The 22,935-nt window shown below is 44.1% G+C and overlaps 1 protein-coding gene across 2 annotated transcripts in view; it reads right to left on the bottom strand.

Annotated features, from left to right (window-relative positions):
- The window catches only part of LOC147423451 (receptor homology region, transmembrane domain- and RING domain-containing protein 5-like), a 73,615-nt gene extending 50,910 nt beyond the window's left edge, over positions 1–22,705 (bottom strand). Inside the window, exon 1 of one of the 2 annotated variants that reach the window (XM_086501577.1) lies at positions 22,215–22,705. In XM_086501577.1, coding sequence (XP_086357703.1) covers positions 22,215–22,353 — 139 coding nt within the window. In that variant the 5' untranslated portion in view covers positions 22,354–22,705. The remainder of the gene's footprint in view (positions 1–22,214) is intronic. The other variant, XM_086501576.1, reaches the window with a different exon arrangement.
- Positions 22,706–22,935: the final 230 nt, after the last annotated feature.

Here is a 22,935-nt window from a genome sequence, read left to right on the forward strand (position 1 = left end):
CACGGGAAAAAAAAAAAATTGGGAAATCAGATATCAGCCATGCTCTGATACCACTGTAATAGACTTGCACACTCCAAGTCAAGAATCAATCACGAGAGCACCAAATAACTACTTCAAAACAATTCACAGTTCACAATAGATTTGCACTGGCCCGAGAGAGTTCCGTGCTTAGAGGTATTGGCCCCAAAGACTAGCACCCCTTTCGGTATTTCTTTATGTATTAAATCAATGTCAAAGTACAAGAGAGCAGTTAGGGTTTCACTCTCAGACTCTGCGTCCAGATGCTCTGCAGAGTGAGCCCTAAACCAATTATTTAAAGATTACAAGGAATGCCCAAAAGCAGAACCCCAAAAGCTCAGTTCCAAAAGCAAACTCTCTTTTTTTCTGTTTCTCTCACAAACTCACTTGAGTTTGTTACAAAATAAAGCAATCAATTCTCTCTCTCTCTCTCTCTCTCTCTCTCTCTCTCTCTCTCTCTCTCTCTCTCTCTCTCTCTCTCTCTCTCTCTCTCTCTCTCTTTTGGAAAAAGCTAGGGCTGTATATTACTGAGTACAAAATAATCCCAGCGGATGCCAAAATAGTCTATCACGTGGGGTGTACAAGCTGAATGTAAGGAGGAGAGCCACTATAGTGACTACTCGACTAGAACAATCTCATCGTGGTCGGTGTGAGGAGTGGAGGAGACACCACTGAGGAGGGGCATAATGTTCTCTCTCTCTCTCTCTCTCTCTCTCTCTCTCTCTCTCTCTCTCTCTCTCTCTCTCTCTCTCTCTCTCTCTCTCTCTCTCTCTCTCTCTCTCTCTCTCATTGCCTATGCGTAGAGAAAAAGCAACAAACTCCGTCGTTGGAAAGCTGAAAAAGCACCGAAAAATCCGAAAATCCATACTGCTTGCTATGTGGCATTTCTGCCGCCGGTTTCAGGGTTTCAGTCAACAGTTAGGGATAGGGTTTCCAAAAATTAGGGTTTTTGTAGATTAGGGTTTTTGGCAAAATTTAGGGTTTGCAGGTTTTAGGGTTTCTGGCAAAAATTAGGGTTTCTGGCAAAAATTAGCCACGTCATCACTTTGTGACATACCCCCCTCTTGAAAGCATTGTAATCGCCCTCGATTACGCCTGCAAAACAGACAGAAGCCATAAACCGTCTCAACAGACACTGACTGTTAGTACATACGTACTAGGAACACACATCTAGCACATGTACCAATCGACTGTCACATCACACGACATCACATGACATTCAATCATTCATTCGGATCTTAGACCATGATTTATCGGCAATGTAGCTAGCAATCGCATCTAGATCCAATCGGGACCTCATCGATGTTCGATTGACTAATCCCTACTGCAACCATGTCTATTCGAGATCAATCAAACCAAAATGCTGTAATCATTTCGTCTATCAGTTCCTGCACTTGAGAGAAGTCAAGAACAAATCAGTATCATAATCAGGGATTCCATTTCATAAAGTCAACAGCAGAATACTGTCAGCTTTCAGTATCCCTGAAGCTCAAAGAGACATCAGTGACTCTAGTATCTAAATCAAGGCATTTGTTGACAAAGGAGCGGAGTGACTCCCCTCGTGCATCCCACTGCACCAGATCTAAAGCCAAGCTGAATTCTGGGTTCCATTTGGAGTAGACTATGCTAAACCAAAAGCATCGAGGTAAAGTTTCACAATCTGAGGAGTATCTGCTAGGTCCCCCTCCTCCATCCACTTCGCATCCAATGCAAGATAGTTCTTGAACTTCACCAAGAACCGCCTTCAGACTTTACCTTTATTCTTCGTATCCTTATGTGCCAAAATCTGTTCACGAACAAGGATCTCCTCGTTTTCTTCCACTTCGAGTTGCTCATCAGGCTCCCCATCATCAAGCACATTACCCTTAAAAGGTTTCAAGAGACTCACATGAAATGCATTGTGAATCCTCCAAGTATCTGGCAATTTCAGTCGGAAGGAGACATAATTTATCTTTTCAGTGATCTGTAGTATCGCAGACTAAGCTTTGGAGAAAGCCTCTCCTTTCCCTTTTTCTTTCTCAGGCGTGCCTTCTCAAAACGTAAGAGCACCCAATCATCCTCCTTCAATTTCAAGTCGCGACGATGGCGATCCGCTACCTTTTTCTGTCGTTCTTGAGACTTCTGCAAAGTCTCCCGAACCTTGGCAAAAGCATCCCCGTCGAAGAGTGTATCGTGTTATTGTAGACAAATTCCACCAAAGGTAGGGACTTTTCCCATTGAGTCTTCTAATCTGAGATATAAGACTTCAATAAATCTAGAACCACTGAATTTGCAATCTCAAATTGCCTATCAGTCTGCAGGTGGAACGATGACGAGAACTGCAACCGCGTGCCAATGTCCTCCCAAATTGCCTTCCAAAACAAACTCGTAAATTTGGGGTCTCTGTCGGAGACAATCGTCTCAGGAGGGCCATGTAATCTGAAGATCTGGGCCACAAACAGTCTCGCTAAGTGATCCGGCTTGACTGTTTTCTTCACTGGAATGAAATGAGCCTCTTTGCTAAATCTGTCAATAACAGTGTAGATACCATTGTGACCACTCTGTGTTCTCAGGAGATCAAAAATGAAATCCATTGCAATACATTCCCAGCGGCGGGTGGTGGTATGGGTAAAGGCTGTAACAATCCCTATGCTTTATGCCTGTCAAACTTGACCTTCTGGCATACTAAACAACTGCGCACAAACTCTTCCACATCCTTTTTGAGTCTCGGCCAAAAGAAGTATCTCTCTACCCCTTTCATGGTGGTAGCAATGCCGCGGTGACCCGTAAAAGGTGGACAGTGGCATTCAATCATAACCTTTTCCCTCAACGGCTGTGTAACGCACAACATGGTTTTTCTCGTCAAGTAGCCTTCCCGAATGGAGTATCCTGCTACTATCTCCCCATCTTGTATCCGTGTGAAAATATCTGCAAAATCTGTATCTGTGGCATACTGGTCGACCATATCCTTGAAGCTCCTATGATGTATCGTGAAAATAGCCAGAACCAACTGCTTCCGAGACAAAGCATCTGCCACCACATTCTTCTGTCCCTACACATGGACAATTTGGAAGTGAAACTGTGAAAGATGTTCGCCAACCGCATCTACTTTTTCGAAAACTGCTTCTGTGACAAGAAGTAGCGGAAACTCTGATGGTCTGTAAAGACAGTAAAATCCGCTCCGAGTAGGTAATGCCGCCACTCAGTAAGAGCATGGATAACCGCCAAAAGCTCTTTCTCATAAATCTGTGATGTCATCCCTGGCCTCGAAAACAATCGGCTCTCATAAGCAATGACATGGCCTTCTTGCGTTAAGACCGCACCCAGACTATGACCACAAGTATCACAATATACTTCAAATGACTTTTGCAAGTCCGGCAAAGTCAAAACTGGTCCCGTAGTCAATTTCTCTTTCATTGTCTGAAAGGCAGTCACCTCTGTGGATCCCCACGAGAAAGGGACTCCTTTCTGTGTCAAGATATGCAAAGGGGAAGCAACCTTTGCAAACTTTCGAATGAACCGCCTGTAGTACAAACACAGTCCCAAGAAGCTTCTAACTTCATGGACATTCTTCAAATCGGGCCAATCACGGATAGTCTCTATCTTAGGCGGATCCATTTGCACTCCTACTATTGAGACAATGTGTCCCAAAAAGTGTATCTCTGGTAGGAAAAATTCACTTTTCTTTGCATTAATCACTAACTTGTGATCTCGTAATGCCTGAAAGACCTGAAGCAGATGATCTCTGTGTTCTGCCTCATTCTTGGAGAAAACAATGATGTCGTCAAAGAAAGTGCTAACAAATAGCCTGTACTCTCGAAACATCCTGTCCATCATCCGGTTAAATGTCGCAGGAGCATTGGTTAAGCCAAAAGGCATCACCAAAAACTCAAATAACCCAAAAGTCATCCGGAACGCGGTCTTGTAGACGTCTCCTGGCGCGATCCTGATCTGATGATATCCACTCTTCAGGTCAATCTTGCTAAAGCACGAGGATCCCTGTAACGTGTCGAGTATATCATCGATCCTAGCAATTGGAAATCTGTTCTTGATGGTAATTTTGTTGAGAGCTCTATAATCCATGCACATTCTCCAAGATCCGTCTTTCTTCAAAACCAACAACACTAGAGAGCAATACGGTGAAGTACTAGGCTGAACAAGACCCTTTTCCAAGAGGTCTTTCACTTGGTTCATAATCTCTTCATTCTGTGCTCGGCTCACACGGTAAGGCGGCCAGTTCGGTGGTGTGCTTCCAGGTATCAGATCAATGGTATGATCTTCAGGACGAGCAAGTGGTAACTCGCCTGGTAGGCCTTCTAAGAAGCAATCGGCGTGAAAGTGGAGAAAATCTTGGCGTTCTTTATCAAGTTCAGACATATTTGTCCTATCCTTATCGCTCAATTCTTTCATAAAGATCGAGTAAACAAACAGATTGGATTTCATTAATTTAGAAATGGCCTTAGCCGATACAATAGGGACAGACTCGCCCTTCAGTTTAATATCAAGTACAATAGTTCTACCCTTCTCTGTAGTCAAAGTCGCTTTCCTCGCCCGATAATCGACCACGGCGTTGTTCTTGTGGTACCAGAGAATCCCTGAGAGAACATCACCACCCTCTAAAGGCATTATGAAAAAGTCCTCATGCCCCAAATACCCTTGATAATGCAACCAAAGTTTGCCAATAACAGGTATAATGGCTACGTCCCTGCCGGGTGCCGCTAGAACTGCCTCCGCAAGTGGTCCCATCCGATCGGGAGTGATCTCGAGCTGCGCCGCCAATCCCGATGAAATGAAGTTGGCCTTGGCTTCTCCATCAAAGAAGATCAGGGCCTCTTGATCTTTCACTTTGCCCCAAGCTCAACAAAGTTCTGTACTCTCGTCCATGGTGTTGGGATCAGTACCCAGACAATCTGGACCCAGTCCTGTTTTCATCTTGACTTTTCGTCCACGTTCCTCAGCTGCTCTCGAACTCTCAGGCCTGTCGTCGTCCTTATCATTCTGTTCTTTCAGAGCCTTTTTAGGGCACTTCGCGGAGACATATCCATGTTCCCCATCCAAAGCACTTCCCCTCCTTGATGAAGCGAGCTCGCTCTTGAGAAGTAAGCTTGGGTCGTGCATCCTTTTTCTCTGGGTTGCTCTTTCTCTTTCTACTTTCATTCCCAAAAGTCAGTTCGCCTCGTTGTGTCATGGCCTCATCTGTGGGGTAGGTCAGACTGCCAGAGTGAATGGCAAAGCCCCGCTTCGTATGACTCATCAACTCCTGAATAGAAGCTGATTTCTGTTCCAAGCAGTGATCTCGGATCTCTGCGATGAGCGCGCGGCGGTGTGTGCAAGTGAAAGAGCACGCGAGGAAGTGCAGTGTGTGTACAGAGAGGGGAGGCGAAGGCCAGCAGGAGAGGAAGCGCTAGCAGAAGAGAGAGGGATCACATTTTTGGGGAAAACTCAATAAGTGAGTTTTGGGTTTTCCCACTTTTATTATAAGTGACCTTTAAAAAATGTATCCAGGTTCATATTTCCCACTTTTATTATAAGTGACCTTTAAAAAATGTGTCCAAGTTCATATTGAACCTGGACAAAATATAAAAATGTACAAAGAGGTTATTTAGGCCTTTAACCCAACAACCTCCCACTTAAAGGCATAAATGGCGCCTTTAAGCTACATGGCTCCCACCATCTCTATGCATAGATGATGTTGTGCTTTGGGTAAGCACTTAGTGAGAGCATCGGCTGGATTTTGTGATGTATGGACCTTAACCAATGTAATAAGGCCATCCTCAAGCACTTCTCATATGAAGTGATACCACACATCAATGTGCTTTGTGCGTGCATGAAACATGGCGTTCTTTGCCAGACATATAGCACTCTGGCTATCACAACCAAGCATAGGTGCCTTGGCAGGCAAGCCAAACTCACTGCATAAGCGTGCTAACCAAATAGCTTCTTTGGAAGCCTCAGTGGCTGAAATATATTCAGCATCTGTAGTAGACAATGCAACAATCTTTTGCAATCTAGAACACCATGAAACAGCACCTCCCGCAAGAGTAAATACATAGCCACTTGTGGATTTCCGTGTATCCACATCACCAGCCATGTCAGAGTCACAAAATCCCTTCAACTCCATTGGTCCTTTACCATAGCAAAGGCATTTGTTTTTAGTCCCTTTCAAGTACCCCATAATGGACTTCACTGCATCCCAATGCAACCTGCCTGGATTAGCCATAAACCGGCTCACGACTCCCACTGCATGGGCTATGTCAGGCCTAGTAGCAACCATAGCATACATAAGTGAACCACAAGCTGAAGCATAAGGCACACTTTGCATGTCATTGGCTTCTTCCTTTGACTTGGGACAATCATCCTTGGAGATTTTAACATATGGCTGTAATGGCACACCAAGAGGCTTTGCTTCAGCCATGTTAAATCTGTCCAGCACCTTTTCAATGTACTTTTCTTGCGACAAATACAATAGACGCTTGTCTCTTTGCCGTGTCACACGCACTCCAAGTATATGTTCAGCTGCCCCAAGATCTTTCATTGAAAACGCAGATTTCAGCTGCCCTTTAAGAGCATCAACAGTGCTTCTTTTCTTTGCAGCTATCAACATATCATCGACATAGAGCACAAGAATGATAGGGCTGTCATCCACATCACGTTTAGTATACAAACAATGGTCTGCATGGCTTCTTTTGTAACCATGTTTAAGCATGAAGCGATCAAACTTCTTGTACCACTGTCTACATGATTGTTTCAGCCCATACAAGCTTCTATTGAGCATACATACCAAATGTTCCTTGCCAGGGATGACAAAACCCTCGGGTTGCTTCATGTAAAGCTCTTCTTCCACATCACCATGCAAGAAAGCGGTATGTACATCCATTTGGTCCATTTCCAAATCAAGAGCAACCACAATGGCAAACAATACACGCAAAGTGGTCATCTTCACAAGAGGAGAGAACACTTCCTGAAAGTCTATGCCCTTGGTTTGAACATATCCTTTTGCAACAAGCCTTGCCTTATACTTGGGTTTTGCATCAACAGTTTTGATTTTATACACCCATTTGTTAGGAATAGACTTCCTTCCTTTGAGCAATTCAACCAAATCCCAAGTATGATTAGCATGCAAAGCTTTAATCTCTTCCTGCATAGCAAGCTCCCACTTGTCGCTGTGCTCACATGTCTTTGCCTCTTTATACGTAAGAGGTTCTCCCTCATCTGTCAACATAATGTAATGCAAAGAGGGATCATATCGACTCACACGCCGTCTTTGACGAGTAGACCGCCTCACCCAATGATCCACATTATCCGGCAATGGGTTTACATCAGGTGGCACGACAAAATCATCAACAATGGGCTGCTGTACACCATTTTCAGCATTGTTTCTTGGCTGCAAATGCCCTTCAGGAGCCTCAATTTGCTGTCCAACATCATCTGGCTCAAACACCACTGGATCATCTACATTTTCAGCCATTTGTGGTGCATCCTGAGGGTCAAAAATAGGCCTAACACGTGGCTGGTCATGCTAAAATTTCACCCTTTTATGATCATGCTTTGAGGCACAATTGTTTTGAAGCAGCCTTGCCTCATTAAAAACAACATCCCGGCTGCGTACAACCCATTTGAGCTGAGGTAACCATATCCTGTAACCCATTTCACCTTCTTCACCATATCCCATTAAGAGGCCTTTAATGGACTTCGCATCTAGTTTACTCCTCAACTCAGGTCTAACATGCACAAAAGCTTCGCAACCAAAAATGGGTAAGTGATCATATGAAGCAGGCTTGCCAGACCAAACCTCTTCAGGGATGTCACCTTTCAAAGACATGTGAGGGGATCGATTGCATATATGCACTACAGTTTTCAAAGCTTCTCCCCAAAATCCATGAGAGAGATTAGTTGTGGACAACATGCATCTCACCCTCTCACAAAGTGTCCTATTGAATCTTTCAACCACACCATTAGAAGAGGGGCTGTATGGGACAGTAAGTTCCCTCTTAATGCCCAAATTTTCACAAAACTTGTTAATTCAGCACTTGTGTACTCCCCCCAATTGTCTGTACGCAAGCATTTTAGCTTTCTACCTGTCTGGGTGGTCACAAATGAAGGAAATCTGTTAAACGCAGCAAAGGCTTCATCCTTGGACTTAAGCAAATAAACCCAAATTTTCCTAGAATGATCATCAACAAAGGAGACAAAATAACATGCACCACCCATAGACTTAGTAGGCATGCTACATACATAGGAATGTACAAGATCAAGCACACAAGATTTACGAGAGACACCAGAGTAATAAGAACGCTTTACTTGCTTGCCATATTGACATTCATTACAAAAGTCAAGCTTTGTGCCTTTAGCATCAAGCTTGTTCAAAGTACAAAGCTTAGAAAGGCCCTTTTGGCTCATATGGCCAAGCCTCTTGTGCCACAACTCCATGTGAGAGTTAATTTCAGCCAATGCAATAAACTTGCCCAACACGGCCTTTCCATGCATGCAGTAAAGTGTCCCTTTCTTTGTGCCCTTTACAATCAGTCTTGAGCCTTTAGTCATTTTCCATGACCCTCTCTCAAACAAGATGCTGTAACCATGCATATCCATCTGACCAACAGAAAGCAGACTCTTATTCATTCCCGGCACATATCGAACATCATGCAAGACAAGCTCATTTGTGCCATCTATGGAGAGATGCACAGTGCCAATACCCTCAATGGAACATACATGATTGTTTCCAAGGTATACATGGTCACGCTTGCCCGCATCAAAAGTAGAGAAACACTCCTTGATAGGAGTCACATGAAATGAAGCACCGGAATCAACAATCCAAGTCTGGGACAATGCATCATTGACAGTCAATAAAGCATCAATAAGATCACTCTTGGTGATCTGCATGTCCAGTGAATGAACATTTAGAGAGGCATCAAAGTCATAAGCATCATCATCTGACAAAGTGGCACACAAGATGTCCTCTACATCTGACAGCTCCTCAATCACGACACTAGAAGCCACATTGGCCTTCTCTTTGTCCTTTGAGCTATCTTGTGCATCTGCCTTGACTTCCTTCTTCTCTTTCTTTTTGTCTCCGCCATTCTTTTTCCTTTCTAACTCAGCTTTATAGTACCTGCAATCGGGTTTCTTGTGACCTTTCCTGCCACATTGATAGCAAGTCACATCACCCTTGCCTTTGCTTGCATTTCCCCTTTCTTTACTCTTACTCTTACTCCTTTGTGCATAAACATTCTTCTTTTCTGTCCTGCCTCTAACCATGTTGGCAAAGCTGCCTCCCTCTCCACTTGCTTTCCTCCTGATTTCTTCATTCAAGATAAAACCCCTAACACCATCAAAGGTCAAATTGGGGTTATTGGACAACGAAACCATCAAAGTTTCCCATGACTCAAGTAAGGTCATAAGCAAGAAGATAGCTTTCAGCTTATCATCAAAAGGGGGCAAGCCAGAATCCTGTAACTGCGACAAAGTACCTGCGAACAATGACAAGTGCTCTGCCGCGCTCTTAGACTCATCTAGTTGCATGCCAACAAGTTTTTGCATCAAGTGCACCTAGTTGACAGGCATTGTATTTTCATACATTCCCTTCAACTTCTCCCACATATCAAAAGCAGTCGTGAGACTTTTCACATCAATGACGGTCTCATCTGTCATGGCCATTTCAATATATGTAACGGCTTTCCTGTTCATGCTAACCCATGCTTCATCCGTCATATTCTGTGGCTTCACCTGTTCAAGTGCCCCTTCGCAATCCTTAAGAAATAGGATTCCTTGAATCCTGTCTTTCCAAAGATCAAAACATGTACCATCGAACCTCCTAATCTCGAAGAGGTTCTTCACATCCGAAGAAGATGAGGCCATAGTTACACGAAATAAGAGGGATAATACGCTGAAATTTTTGGGCAAAATGTGCAAAAATCGGAGTATAGCCTCACAGAGATGTGCACTACAGCTCCAAATGGTCACAGGAGCAATTTGGGGCAAAATAGGTCGATTTGGGCACAAAATTCAATTTCTGAAATTTATGCGCAGGAAATTTCAGCGAGCGAATTTGTGCTCAAAAGCAACAAATTTAGTTGTTTTTAGCCTCAGAAGACATACATAAGGCTAATACACAGCCTTTAGAAGCATGTAAGAGCAAAAGCCCCAATTTGTAGCATCAAATTGTATGAAATTGAGCCACAAATGGTCATACATAGCCAAACTTTGTCAAACGTGCGTAGATTGCTTCAATTTGCACTTTCCCCAATGTAATCGCACCATAAAAACACTTGCAAAAACCTGCGCAAATCTGAAATTTACTTAAAACACCTCTTTTAGGGCTTGTTTTTCAACAATTTCAGTTGTTTTCGGGTAGTGGGGACTTAGCAAAAGTATTCCCACACCTTAATACATCATTTGCAAAACCTGTATTTTGCTGTCATAACCTGTAATTTCCTGCTTTTGACCTAATTTCAGCCTGTTTTAGGTCAATTTTGGTTGCCGGGAGCTCTCTAGTATCCGAGGACAAGTCCTTCGGCGACAAAATTGCAAAATCTCGCGTGAAAGTTGACCTTCTTAGCTGAAATTCAGTGTTTGCAGGTTTGGGGGAAACCCTAATCGGACTCTGATACCGGTTGATGAGCGCGCGGCGGTGTGTGCAAGTGAAAGAGTACGCGAGGAAGTGCAGTGTGTGTGCAGAGAGGGGAGGCGAAGGCCAGCAGGAGAGGAAGCGCTAGCAGAAGAGAGAGGGCTCACGTTTTTGGGGAAAACTCAATAAGTGAGTTTTGGGTTTTCCCACTTTTATTATAAGTGACCTTTAAAAAATGTGTCCAGGTTTAATATGAACCAATATTAAACCTGGACAAAGTATAAAAATGTACAAAAAGGGGTTATTTAGGCCTTTAACCCAACACTCTGTAGGTAGACCCAAGGTGAACCGCTCAATCTGTTCTTTGAACGAGATCTTCTTGAATGAAGAGGTGGGTAGAAAAGAGCTCCAGAATCTCTCACAGTAAGCATTGATTGTATCTCTCTTGGTCATCCGAAGATGGTTCCAAACAGCTCATATATCGCGTTCACTCTCTTGCGTCAACCAAGAAGAAATGAAAAGCTTCTTCAATTTCAATCATTTAACTCGCACAGTCTTGTTTAAAAGAAGTGTGGACCACCAAGTTCGAGCATTCCGCTTAAAGTAAGAGGCAGCTCTTCAAATCTTGGAGTGCTCTGAGTAGCGTCCTCCCGCGAAAGCGATGTCAAACTGCCGTATAAAAGACAGAGCCTTCGAAGCATCTGAGTATTCTGAAAAAATGTCAAATTTGATCGACTGTCCACCTTCCTTAAACTCTCGAACTTTCGAGCTTTTATCTTCCAGAAAGTCATATTGGTTGGCTTTATAAAAATTCTTCTTGTTCGCATTAAAGTTTCCGTCATCGGAGTCTCATTTGTCTATAGACGAGTCCTCATTAGAACTGTCAGTCATTGGGCGAGATTTAGGCTTCTTTACCTTTTTCTTGCCCTTTCCGAAGCGTTGTTTCTTGCTTCGCTTTTTGCATTTTCTGTCTTCTTCGCTCGAATCTGAAGAGCTAGAAGAACAATCAGAAGAAGACGAAGAAGAAGAATTGGGTACTCCTTCAAAGTGAACACGCTTCTTCTGTTTCTTTGCTTTGTCAAATGTCGACTGACGACCCAAATAACACGGAAATCGGTGCCTTTCTTCTGCTTTTTGCCGTGCTTTTTGGCTTTCTTTTGCGCGTCAAAAAGCTGAGCAATCCGTGCATCAACCACCTCTTCTAATTCCTTCTCTGAATATTGCTTGTGATCAGAAGGTTTCTTGAGAGCGCGTTTCGAGGGTAGTGTAGTGGTTTTCTGCCACTACGCATGCACTTCCTGAAAAGAAGTCTCGCTCATATATCGGATCCTTCGCAAAACTGAGCATCATCTTTGTTGCATCGCCGATCAATTGACGACGCTTCATCTCTCTTTGCTCCGCCTGAGTAGGCCGAGGCGGGCCATACTCTCTGCCGGAATCTTCGTTGTGATCCCTGTCCGCATCTCCAGATGCAGAGGGAGTCGATTTATCCTTGCGTGAAGCCATAGGTACCGCGGGAAAAAAAAAATTGGGGATCGGATTTCCCATAGAAGAGAAATCAGCCGTGCTCTGATACCACTGTAACAGACTTGGACACTCCAAGTCAAGAATCAATCACGACAGCACCAAATAACCACTTCAAAACAATTCACAGTTCACAATAGATTTGCACTGGCCTGGCAGAGTTCCGTGCCTAGAGATATTGGCCCCAAAGACAGGCGCCCCTTTCGGTATTTCTTTATGTATTAGATCAAAGTCAAAGTACAAGAGAGCGGTTAGGGTTTCACTCTCAGACTCTGCATCCAAATGCTCTGCATAGTGAGCCCTAAACCACTTATTTAAAGATTACAAGGGATGCCCAAAAGCAGAGCCCCAAAAGCTTCAGTTCCAGAAGCAAACTCTCTTTTTTTTTGTTTATCTGACAAACTCACTTGAGTTTTTTACAAACTAAAGCAATCAATTCTCTCTCTCTCTCTCTCTCTCTCTCTCTCTCTCTCTCTCTCTCTCTCTCTCTCTCTCTCTCTCTCTCTCTCTCTCTCTCTCTCTCTTTGCCCATGCGTGAAGAAAAAGCAACAAGCTGCCATCGCTGTAAGCCTGAAAAAGCGCCGAAAAATCCGAAAATCCGTACTGCTTGCCACATGGCATTTCTTTCGCCAGTTTTAGGGTTTCAGCCAACAGTTAGGGTGAGGGTTTCCAGAAATTAGGGTTTTTGCAGATTAGGGTTTGTCAGAAATTAGGGTTTGCAGGTTTTAGGGTTTCTGCTCTCGGTAGCCACGTCATCAATTTGTGACATAGGACCCCGTCTGATGGGGGCTATAATAGAACTAAGCAAGAAACTTTGCGTAAGCAACTGATAGCATGGTAGATACTATACACACTCCTTCACTTTTTGCGCTGACACGTAGCAGCTATATGGGCGTTAGCAAATTGCGCTGGCTGCTGACGTGGCACTGCTGTTCAGATTTTCGCTCTTTACGCTGGCTGATTTTAGCAATTGGAGCAGTTACTTTTAGGATCAATTGCTTTTAGGCTTCATGCTTTTGAGACTCTACTTTTAGCATCCCTTGTACTCTTTATAAGTGCCCTTAGGGACATTCTTTCAGGCATCTCGACGTAGAGTTGGAAGACATGGTCCCAACAAGCATTGTACTCTTGCAGATCAATAATAAAGAAGTACCGAAAGGGACAAACGCGTCTTCGCTTAGAACTATGACACAGTCTGTGGTATCCCTCTCAAATATCCAAGTGCTTTTAAAGTATTAAAGTAGCGCTTAGTGTGAAATTTGCAATTATCTCTCTGTTTCCGTCTAATCCCTCACCGGAAGAGATTCCAAGGGAGGGAGGCTTATATGTCATAAGTTATTGACATGTCAATCATCAACAGAGAGGAGAGCGAAATGATCATGAATGATGACGTGGCAATTGTGGCGAAAATTTGCTATTTTTGTTCTAGACGCTCTATCCTCCCAGCGCATTCAGGTGCCATACGAGCTATGCTTACCACACAAAATAGTCTCATGGTAAACCAATCAAAAATTCTCTCTAGGGTAGGGGGGGCGGGGGGGGGGGGGAGAGGGGGTATATCGAGGGGGTTTCTTCATGAATCTGCAAATCTGTCTTGAGTGATCCATTCACTTTCTCCAAAAAACATGTTGCATTCAATGTAGAATATTAACCTGTAGCAAAGCTTTTTGGCTCAAAAGTGTCCCACCCGAGTTACATTGCTGCCTTGTCAGCTACCCTACCACCTATCATGGATCAGCTTCCGGCCAACCTCGGATAATGTGCCTATATTTAGCAAGCCAAGGGCCTATATATGACATGGTTGGATGGTGAAGATGCTAGCATGCGTCAGTTCCCCATCTCTTACATCTACAAATATTCTATATATTTTCTATAATTGTATCATTTCTAATATATCTCTACGCTGTCTCATGCCACCCTTTGTGATGCCACCTCAAAACTCGACTTCGAGCCCAAATAACCAGGGAAATCCACCAATTTCCTCTTCTTCCGAGAGTGCTCCAAACCTTTTATTATGTGGTTCATCTTCTTCTTTCTACGAGTACAATTTCTGCTTTTTTGCACTCAGCATTTCTTTCAGCTTCCTTCCCGTCTTAAGAGGAGATTCTATGGCCTCACACCATCTCGAGTGAATCTCATCAATCGCGTAATTCTTTAGGTGTTGCGCAATTTCGGGTCTCTAAAGTACTTGATCGATCTTTTCACAACGTCAACCTGCACTTGACGTTTGTACTCCCCACTGGCAAACTTCTCTGCCAAAATTTTACCCAATTCTTCATTCTTTTCTTCAATTCCTTCGTCGAATTTCAACTTTTCTTCGCCTTCCCGCTGAAAGGTGTTAAATTTTCGGAAACTGTCATGCCAAGGAAGAGACATGGAATGTGACTTCCTTGAATGCCTACTTTTCAGCTTTTCATGAGAAATCCGCATACATCCGTGCTCGTTCATGAGTGAATCGTGCTCAGCATACAATATGGCATGCCTTTGGAAAGGGATCACATAAAGACGCTAACTAAAATACAGGAACGATCACGAATGAAACACTCGTACAATCCGTGCTAACTAATCATTCGAACACATAGTATTTCCTATGAGGGTTCTTTGGACATAGGCTCAAGAGCCAAGATCGGTTCTTCCTGAGGGGGTTCTTTGGACCTAGGCTCAAGAGCCAAGATCGGTTCTTCGTGATTGATCGAATCTGCAATGAGGTTCGCTTCACTAGAAACAGTATCAACTAACCCATCATTCTTGTGAACAATCACATCATGTTCATACAAATCATCATGCTCGTGAAAAATCACATCTTGATCATGCAAATCATCATGCTTGTCATTGTCATTCAAATCATCATGCTTATCATCATGCAAATCATGTGTGACATGCTTGGGAGAAGAAGAGACTGAGAGAGTCTCCTTTTCCGAATCTCTTGCATCTATGCCTGTACTTGAGAAAAGAGTCGCAACATCTCTTGCATTCTTGCTTTATTCTCGCGATCAAATTATGCTAGTCTTGCTTTGTTCTCGCAATCAAATTTTGCTTCTCTTGTTTTGGCTTCCAAGTGTGCTTGCTCATGCTCACGCTCTATGGCTGCCATTCTTTCTTCGTATTCACGATCTATGGCTGCTGTTCTTTCTGCAGATTCACGATGGATGGCTGCCATTCTTTCTGCTTTACTTGCTTAGCGTTCTAACTCCCTGTCCATCATCATCTTGTCGAAAACCTCCATAGGAGTTAGTGCAATCCTTATCGTAGATGGGGAAGGGGGAGGGTCGGAAAAACCTCTTGGTGGGGAACATTCTTCTTCGCCAACTCCATGCTCATCACCTTCATGCAAAGTATCCATTCCGCTTCAGGAGATGACCATCCACTGAAGTCTTAGGTTCTTAAGTTCACGAGGAACTTGGGATCTTGTGGGTCTTGGGTGTCACGGTTCTTGAGTTTCTTCTTTCGCTTGCAATCTTTGTTAAGAGAAGGATCTTCTCTTCACCCGAGTTCTGCTCTTTTCCACGGGCACACCCCTTTGCGGCCTTGTGCTCACACCAAGGTTGCTTTTTCCCACCTCACGTCGATTGGCCGGCCGCTAAGTGCACGGTCCGCTCTCAATGAGTGAAAAGAGGCACAAGGGAAGGCTGGACAAGCCCTTCTTTCTTGTGTTTCTTGTCACTCTTCAAAAACACGATTAGGAATCGACACGCCCAAGAGGTCTTGGGTTACGTGCGACCTTAACAAGTGAACAAAAAATTATGTGGTTCTTGTCATTCTTTCCTTGAGTGATACAGAACACTGCCAAAGCTCTGATACCAATGTTAGGTGCAACGGAAGTGAATGTTTAACTTTGCTCAAGATGAGTGCTCCAAACTGTGCTCAAGGTTCCTTTTACTTGGGGAAGGGAGAGCCTTCCGCCTTTTAATGAGAGAGTGCAAGTGATCACAACAAAGTGGATAAACACTGTGAATGAAGGTGCTGAGACTAAGAGATAGAGAGAGAAGAATACGACACCATAATGTTGTCAAACCCTCCTCCGAAGGCCCGACTCTCTATGGCAAGAGCGGTCTACTTATGATTGCACAAATCTCTACAATGCTCTGACTTGTCAACGATGTCGACGTCGATGAGGATGACGACGAGATGGGCTGAAATCTGCAAATCTTTATTTGCTGAATTCTGACTTTATGTCGATGACGATGTCGATGGCGACGACGACGTGCTGAAAATGTAGATGCTGAAATCTGCGTTTTCCGGGCTGAAACTGTAAACCTTGATGACTCTCACCGTGCGACGAGGATCTGTTGTGGGAAGGTGAGATCTGCGAGGTTCAGGACTTCTACTGCGGGTGCTAACTGCTGAAAACTGAAAACGCTGGTCTTCTTGTTGATTCCGTCGCGAAGATCTGCAAAAATGCTGAGGTTGATCTGCAAACCAAAAACGCTAGGGCTGATTTCTGTCTTCTGCTGCTGCCAGTTGTCTTGCAATGCAAAACGCTAGACTGATCTGTTGTGGTTCTGTCGCCAGGCTGTTGCCAATGCAAAATCGCTGGATGATCTGGTCCAAAAACGCTAGCCTTCTACTATGATGCAAAAACGCTAAGTATCTTGGGGTCCTGCTGAGAAGTTGCATGTGAACACACTGGTTCCTGTTGCCTCTTCTGCCGAAAAGTGCTAACTTTGGTTTGCTTTTATATTATCTTAGCAAAATTGCCCTACCTAGTTCCCAACAAAAGTCAATAAATAAGTGAAAAATGTCAAAAATAGGGAAAATAGGTTTAATGCACTGGAAAATTCCCCTGATGGATTCTGATGGGAATGCTGATGATCATGCTGTGTGCAACCGGAGGATATGCATCTAATCTAAGTGATTGGTCATGCTCGGTCTACGAACAGACTCACAAAAAATGCCAGAACACTTCCTATTCTAGACTGACTTGACTGAACTAAACCCTTGTCATGCTGTAGCTTGTCCACGGACACATAAGGTTGGATGTGTCTCGTGACAATTGGCACTTCTTTTGCGACAAGGAGTTGTTTTCACACTCTATCCGGGACCTCCACGCAGTATTTTCACATGCATCTAATCTAAGTGACTGGTCAAGCACGGTCTACGAACAGACTCACAAAAATGCCAGAACACTTCCTATTCTAGACTGACTTGACTGAACTGAACCCTGGTCATGCTGTAACTTGTCCACGGACTCATAAGGTTGGATGTGCCACGTGACCATTGGCACTTCTTTTGCGACAAGGAGTTGTTTTCACACTATCCGGGACCTTCACGCAATATTTTCACCTTGAATCGGCGAAGTACAACAGTTTGCTACACTGCTCGTGATGGCATCTTTCCACAGAGATTTATTGGTGGTCGGGACACCCCAGACTGTTGCTACACTCATGGAGTATCCTTTAGTGGACATTGCAACAGACATCTTCATCATTTGCCTCACATCTTTGGCTTCATACGGTTTATTCAGCATCGAGTGCTAAGAGGGGTGTTAGACTTACACCACTATGCTGCTTCACAAGTCTAGGGCATACTTGTATGGCTAGTATGTCTCCGGGCTGGCCACCCATAGTCTAGGTTGTACCTGGTCCGGCCGCCCGAGTTTGAGACCGGCCGCTCACTTTGTCCACGCACCCATATATATTTCCATATATCATTTTTCTGTTGGGTCGTGGAGATTTTTGTCAAGCCTTGCCTTACCTCCCCTTGGGTACCTATGTATAGGGCCAAGGAGGTACCCACTTCCATCATATTGATTGTACTGAGGGTCTTCTGCTCGTGGTAGTCATAAGGGGCTGATCGCCCACTCTGCCTACACACAGCGTTTGTGGCCTACTCTCTCTCTCTCTCTCTCTCTCTCTCTCTCTCAATGGGCATGGTTTGCTTGGTTGAAATGTGAAATGGAAGGATATAAATTTGATAGTAACAAGATTTAGTAGATCAAGACATCCGTGAAGAGATCAGCGTGGTCTTGATGTGATTGCTAAATGGTTACAATGATCAGGATTTGTATGAGACCCTCGATAGACATGTAATTGATCAGTAACAAAAATCTTTCTAGAAGTGCTAGATTGGTGGACTCTAGTGCATGAGTGCAGAGTCAGTGTCTACTAAAAAGTTTCTGTCCTTTGACTGTTTTTGCAAGTGTAATGGAGGGCGATTGCAATTCTTTCAAGAGGGGGGAATGTCACAAAGTGATGACGTGGCATGCCCAACTGGAAGAGAAATGGTTTGAGTAAACAAGAGAAACAAAATCCAAAGAAGGAAGGAAGTTCTGAACGGAGAGAGGACCGGCCGAGGGGCCTAAAACCATAAAAACCAAGAGCTTGAGCCTTGAGATCTGCAATTGATTTTCGTAAAATGCGCTCATGCTGACATGGCAGTTCAAATGGATGATGACGTGCTAGGATAGTACTGAATTTTTGCATTTTGCACTGTTGATACCACGTGGCAGGTTGTACGGATTTTTGCCAATTACGCTGGCTGTATTTGAGAGATCCTAGCGCTAGCTTTTGAGAGCAGATCCTTTTGGAAAGAAGTGCTTTTGAATTGGTTGCTTTTAGGACTCTGCTTTTAGGCAACCCTTGTAATGTTTATGAGCGCTCAGGGCCTCACCACACACACGAAGTTTAGTGATTTTTTAGATTATGTTCCTGTGTTGCCATTGATTTCTCTCTTGGACAAGCCTGTAACACCGCCCTTGCAAATGCATAACTGACCACGCATCACCGCCCTCGAACAGTCCCGTGCTGCGCTGCCCTTCTTCAGCGCCCCTTGACCCTGCGCCGCCATGCTGACGTCAGAGCTGACTTGATATTGTCGCCATGTGTACGTGCTCACCTCCCCCTGTGCAGCACTAACCAGCCCACACAAACCACTTATGCGTTGCCCAACAATGACGACATCCTACGCTTGCAACGTCTCAGCATCGTCTCAATCTTTGGGCTTCGATAGCTTCATAGCAGCGCGCATGCTCCACTCCATTCTCAGCACACTAAGGCGTGCTACTGGTGAGTGCTCGCATGATGGGCTGCACTCACACACAAGAGCATGTTGCCCTAATCTTGTAATGCACAGAAGTAATGCTATGCAAATGGTTGAAAACTTGACGAGCTCCTCTCTGACTTACCCGACACACATTATCACCTGTCAGTCATATTCATTAGTGAAGTTCCTCTCAACTCCATGTGCTCACAGAGGAGCTGCCATACCCTTGGAGTAGCAGATCTCAAGGGCACCCTCAAGCACCACGATTATGTGTTTCCAATAAAACGCACCCAGCAAGCGGAGACAATCACTAGCTTCAACCTCCACACATGAAAATCCTTGTATAAAAAAAACGAAAATTGTACCATAAACTCCCACCACCGGCTGGCATGTGCCTCCCTTGCTCTCTTCTCTTGCTAGTAGCGTCCTATACCACCCTATGCAAGAATATAGAGAGCCTGTCAGGCAAGACTATCGCGGTCCCATAAGCTCTAATGGTTCTATGCATGTTGCCATGTCATGCAAACCAGCAGGAAGAGGCTCTGATACCAAATTAGTCCCTTGTTGGATCCACCCTGCACACGACATGGCACAAGCCAAACTCACACCTAGACACACGTAGTGAGCGGACAGCAGGCTCATCTCCCAGCCATAGAGCCAATACGGGCTCACCTGCTAGCCTGGGAGCCTGCAGCTAAGCGGGCAAGCCCCAACCACAAGGGCCGGTGTCCCATACCACCAAGCCCACAGCAGTACGGGTGTGCGGGTAGAGCTACCAAAGGCCAAAAGTCCAAGTGTGGTGATCATTTATCCCATGGGAAATGATGTGCCATTGGTCAAATGCGCACATCATCACATCACCTTGAGATTGAGACTGGCAGATTTAGGAGAGTACCAACAAAGGCAAGGATTTGCCACTTGTGTTATACAGAGTCAAAGACAGAGTTACACATCATAAATGTCATTGTCTGGTATACTATGAGATACAAGACCACTATCACAATCTATTTAGAGGGGGCTTTTGACCACTGGCTAGAGTCGTGAGATAACAGGATCAAAGATGCCTCGAGTTGTTTCCGCTAGAGCTACGCAATCACAGAAAGTCTTTTGAGGAGATTAGACAATGAGAGACATTCACAGAGGGAAATCGATAACTTCTTTAGAGCAGAGACTCGGCGATTAGATGAGCCAGCTTCAAAGCAGACTTCAAAGTCCACCTATACATTGACTAACAAGGCCATTGAGCTTGGGAGAGCTAGATGCCCGCCCATGTCTACGAGGGCCATCGTGACAGATAGAGGCTCCATCAAAGGATCAAGACTATTCAAGCATGACATGGGAGACATCCAATATGACAATTTACAAAGGCGGGCATTGACGATGCTCTTCCACGACCGATGCATTGCATCCTCAAATTGTGCCCGCCATCCTCGAGACACTAATGTTCATTTTAGCTTTTATTTTACTTCATTTTATTTTGTACCCGTACATTGTATTACATCCACCACGATTGTATCATTTTGGTCTCTCTCTCTCTCTCTCTCTCTCTCTCTCTCTCTCTCTCTCTCTCTCTCTCTCTCTCTCTCTCTCAAAATGTTTGTATAGACCTTGCCATAGCATACAATTTAGTGTACGGTATGTTTTGGCATACAAACACTAACGGTTTGAAATCCGCTCTTTTCAATCGTGATTGCATGCACATCTTGTTTTGTTAAATTGAGACTTGAGTCGCCATTCAAATGAGACTATGACATATGGTCAATATTTATCCTTTAGGTTTCTTAAAATTGTGAGAATCGTGTGTACCTTTTAGTGTTTGTCGTGACTACCGGCAGGCTTGATAATAAACTACCTCGATACCTACCAAGATTCCGCGCTGCTTACCACTTATGAGATTGTTGTCATATCCTCATAAAAAGGAAGACGGGAGACGAAGGACTCGAACTCATCACCATCATGCAAACAGCTTTCTGATGGTATCACGTAACCAACCAAACAGCTATGTCGATCGGCAACTCATGTAATAAAAAAATCCTGCAAGCAGTCCTTTTTCTGCTCTGCTCACAACACTGAAATGCGCGTTCCATGCCATGCTCATCTCGCCTTGCTCGCACGCCCACCTATTTGACTGCCGCACAGCCATCTGGGTGCTCGTCGCGCATTTCCAAGCTGCTACGCCACTTGCGACCAGTATTTTCTGAGATTCTGCTTGTTAAGCCTTTTTCCAAAATGGGTACAACATACTGGCTAGATTCAGTAAAATTTAAGGATGACTAGTTGTCTGTCTAACGAGTGATTATTTATGTGCTTTAAAAGTTAAACCCTACAGTTGCTCTTTAGAATTCTACTTCGTGATGTCTCTAAGGGAAGCCGAAATGGAGAAGAAAGGGAAGCAAAGCTCAAAATGAAAGGGAAGCAGAGCTCAAACCGTAAACTGTGAACTTTCTCTATCCTGATCGACAATGTATCTTGCATCTCGGTTTGCCAATGATTGAACCCTGCTGTTAAAGAGGAGCTAATGTACTGTCATGCATGGCCCGTGTCCATTCTTGGCTTCCTAAGCAACAACCAATCACTGTTTTCCTATGGACGAATGTCCCTATATTAAACAATGCACTGAATGTGAAGATTCAGTAATCGTCCAACATAAACCTTTCCATCCACCTCAAGAAAACACAATTGACTGTCTACCTGCGACTGAGGAGCCAATTTTGAAGCCCACCCAATTCTGGACGTTCTAAACAATAATATCACCATATAGTCAGGACCGCTTAATGTGGTGTAAGAAGAGTCATATTGCCGATGCCCGGAAACAACCGGCCACTTTTAACTTATTTGAAATGCCTGTTGTATGGGAACACATCGAACGTTCTTAGCTTTTCTTCGTGTGGAAAAACTTTTTCTTCTATTTCACCGAATCTGATGATGTTTACCCCAAAAAACTTCCAGAATTACCCCCCTAAGAAGCAGAGTCTGCTAACTACTTAAAATGAATCAGAGACAGTTTGAAGCTCTGTATGATGTCAAGAAGAAAAGGACAAAAGAAAGCTAGAATATTCACCTCTATTGAATGTACTTTTGGCAACTAGAGCCCCCCCAAAAAAAAAGTTCACAGAAAAAAAATAAGGGTTAAAGCTCTGCTTACTGAAGCTAGCATCGGCCGATTCAAAAACCAAAGAATTGTTGTCTTTTGTGATGATAACCGCTGCCTCCAGTTGCACAAACACGTAGACCAAAGCGAGATACAGTGTACAATACAAGAAAAAATGTACAGCCTCCGCCATCAAAAAGAGGGAAAGTTGGCTGGCGGGCTTCCAACTCTGCAAGACAACTCCCAAGAGAAATAACTCTTCCTCTGTAGAATCCGGATTGAAACCCCGGAATGCAACACCTCAAACCATCAATAACAGAAAAGACTTCTGGTTTTTCCCCGCTGCAAAAACTGACGAGAAACCCCACCACAAACCGCAGGCGAGATGTGCAGGAAGCTGCGAAGAAGAATAACCCAAAAGAACTGCTATCCCGCCATAGCGAAACCAAAACCTACACGCCCATGTCACCCACTCTAGGAGCTTTACCGCCTGTTAGGAAAGCAAGGTTTGAGGGCCACGTGGGAGCAGCGAGAGTTCCTTGCCACTTGTCCTCGATCTGGATGTCTACGCCCAAATGCAGCAGATCTTACCGTGATCCACAAAGATTTCCACTATAGTGAAATTCAAGATTACGCCCTTGCTAAATCCGATTACCCAAAGTAAGTTTGCAACATGCTGCCAACTCTTTGTGTTAACGTGTTTCCAACTAAAAATCTGCAATATGTTGCCAACCAGTTGAAACTTGGCTCTATGCAACATTCACATGGGTGTAGG

This window comes from Adiantum capillus-veneris, chromosome 26 (genome assembly GCF_014529385.1).
Source record: "Adiantum capillus-veneris isolate H3 chromosome 26, ASM1452938v2, whole genome shotgun sequence".
In the NCBI taxonomy this organism is placed as follows: domain Eukaryota; kingdom Viridiplantae; phylum Streptophyta; class Polypodiopsida; order Polypodiales; family Pteridaceae; genus Adiantum; species Adiantum capillus-veneris.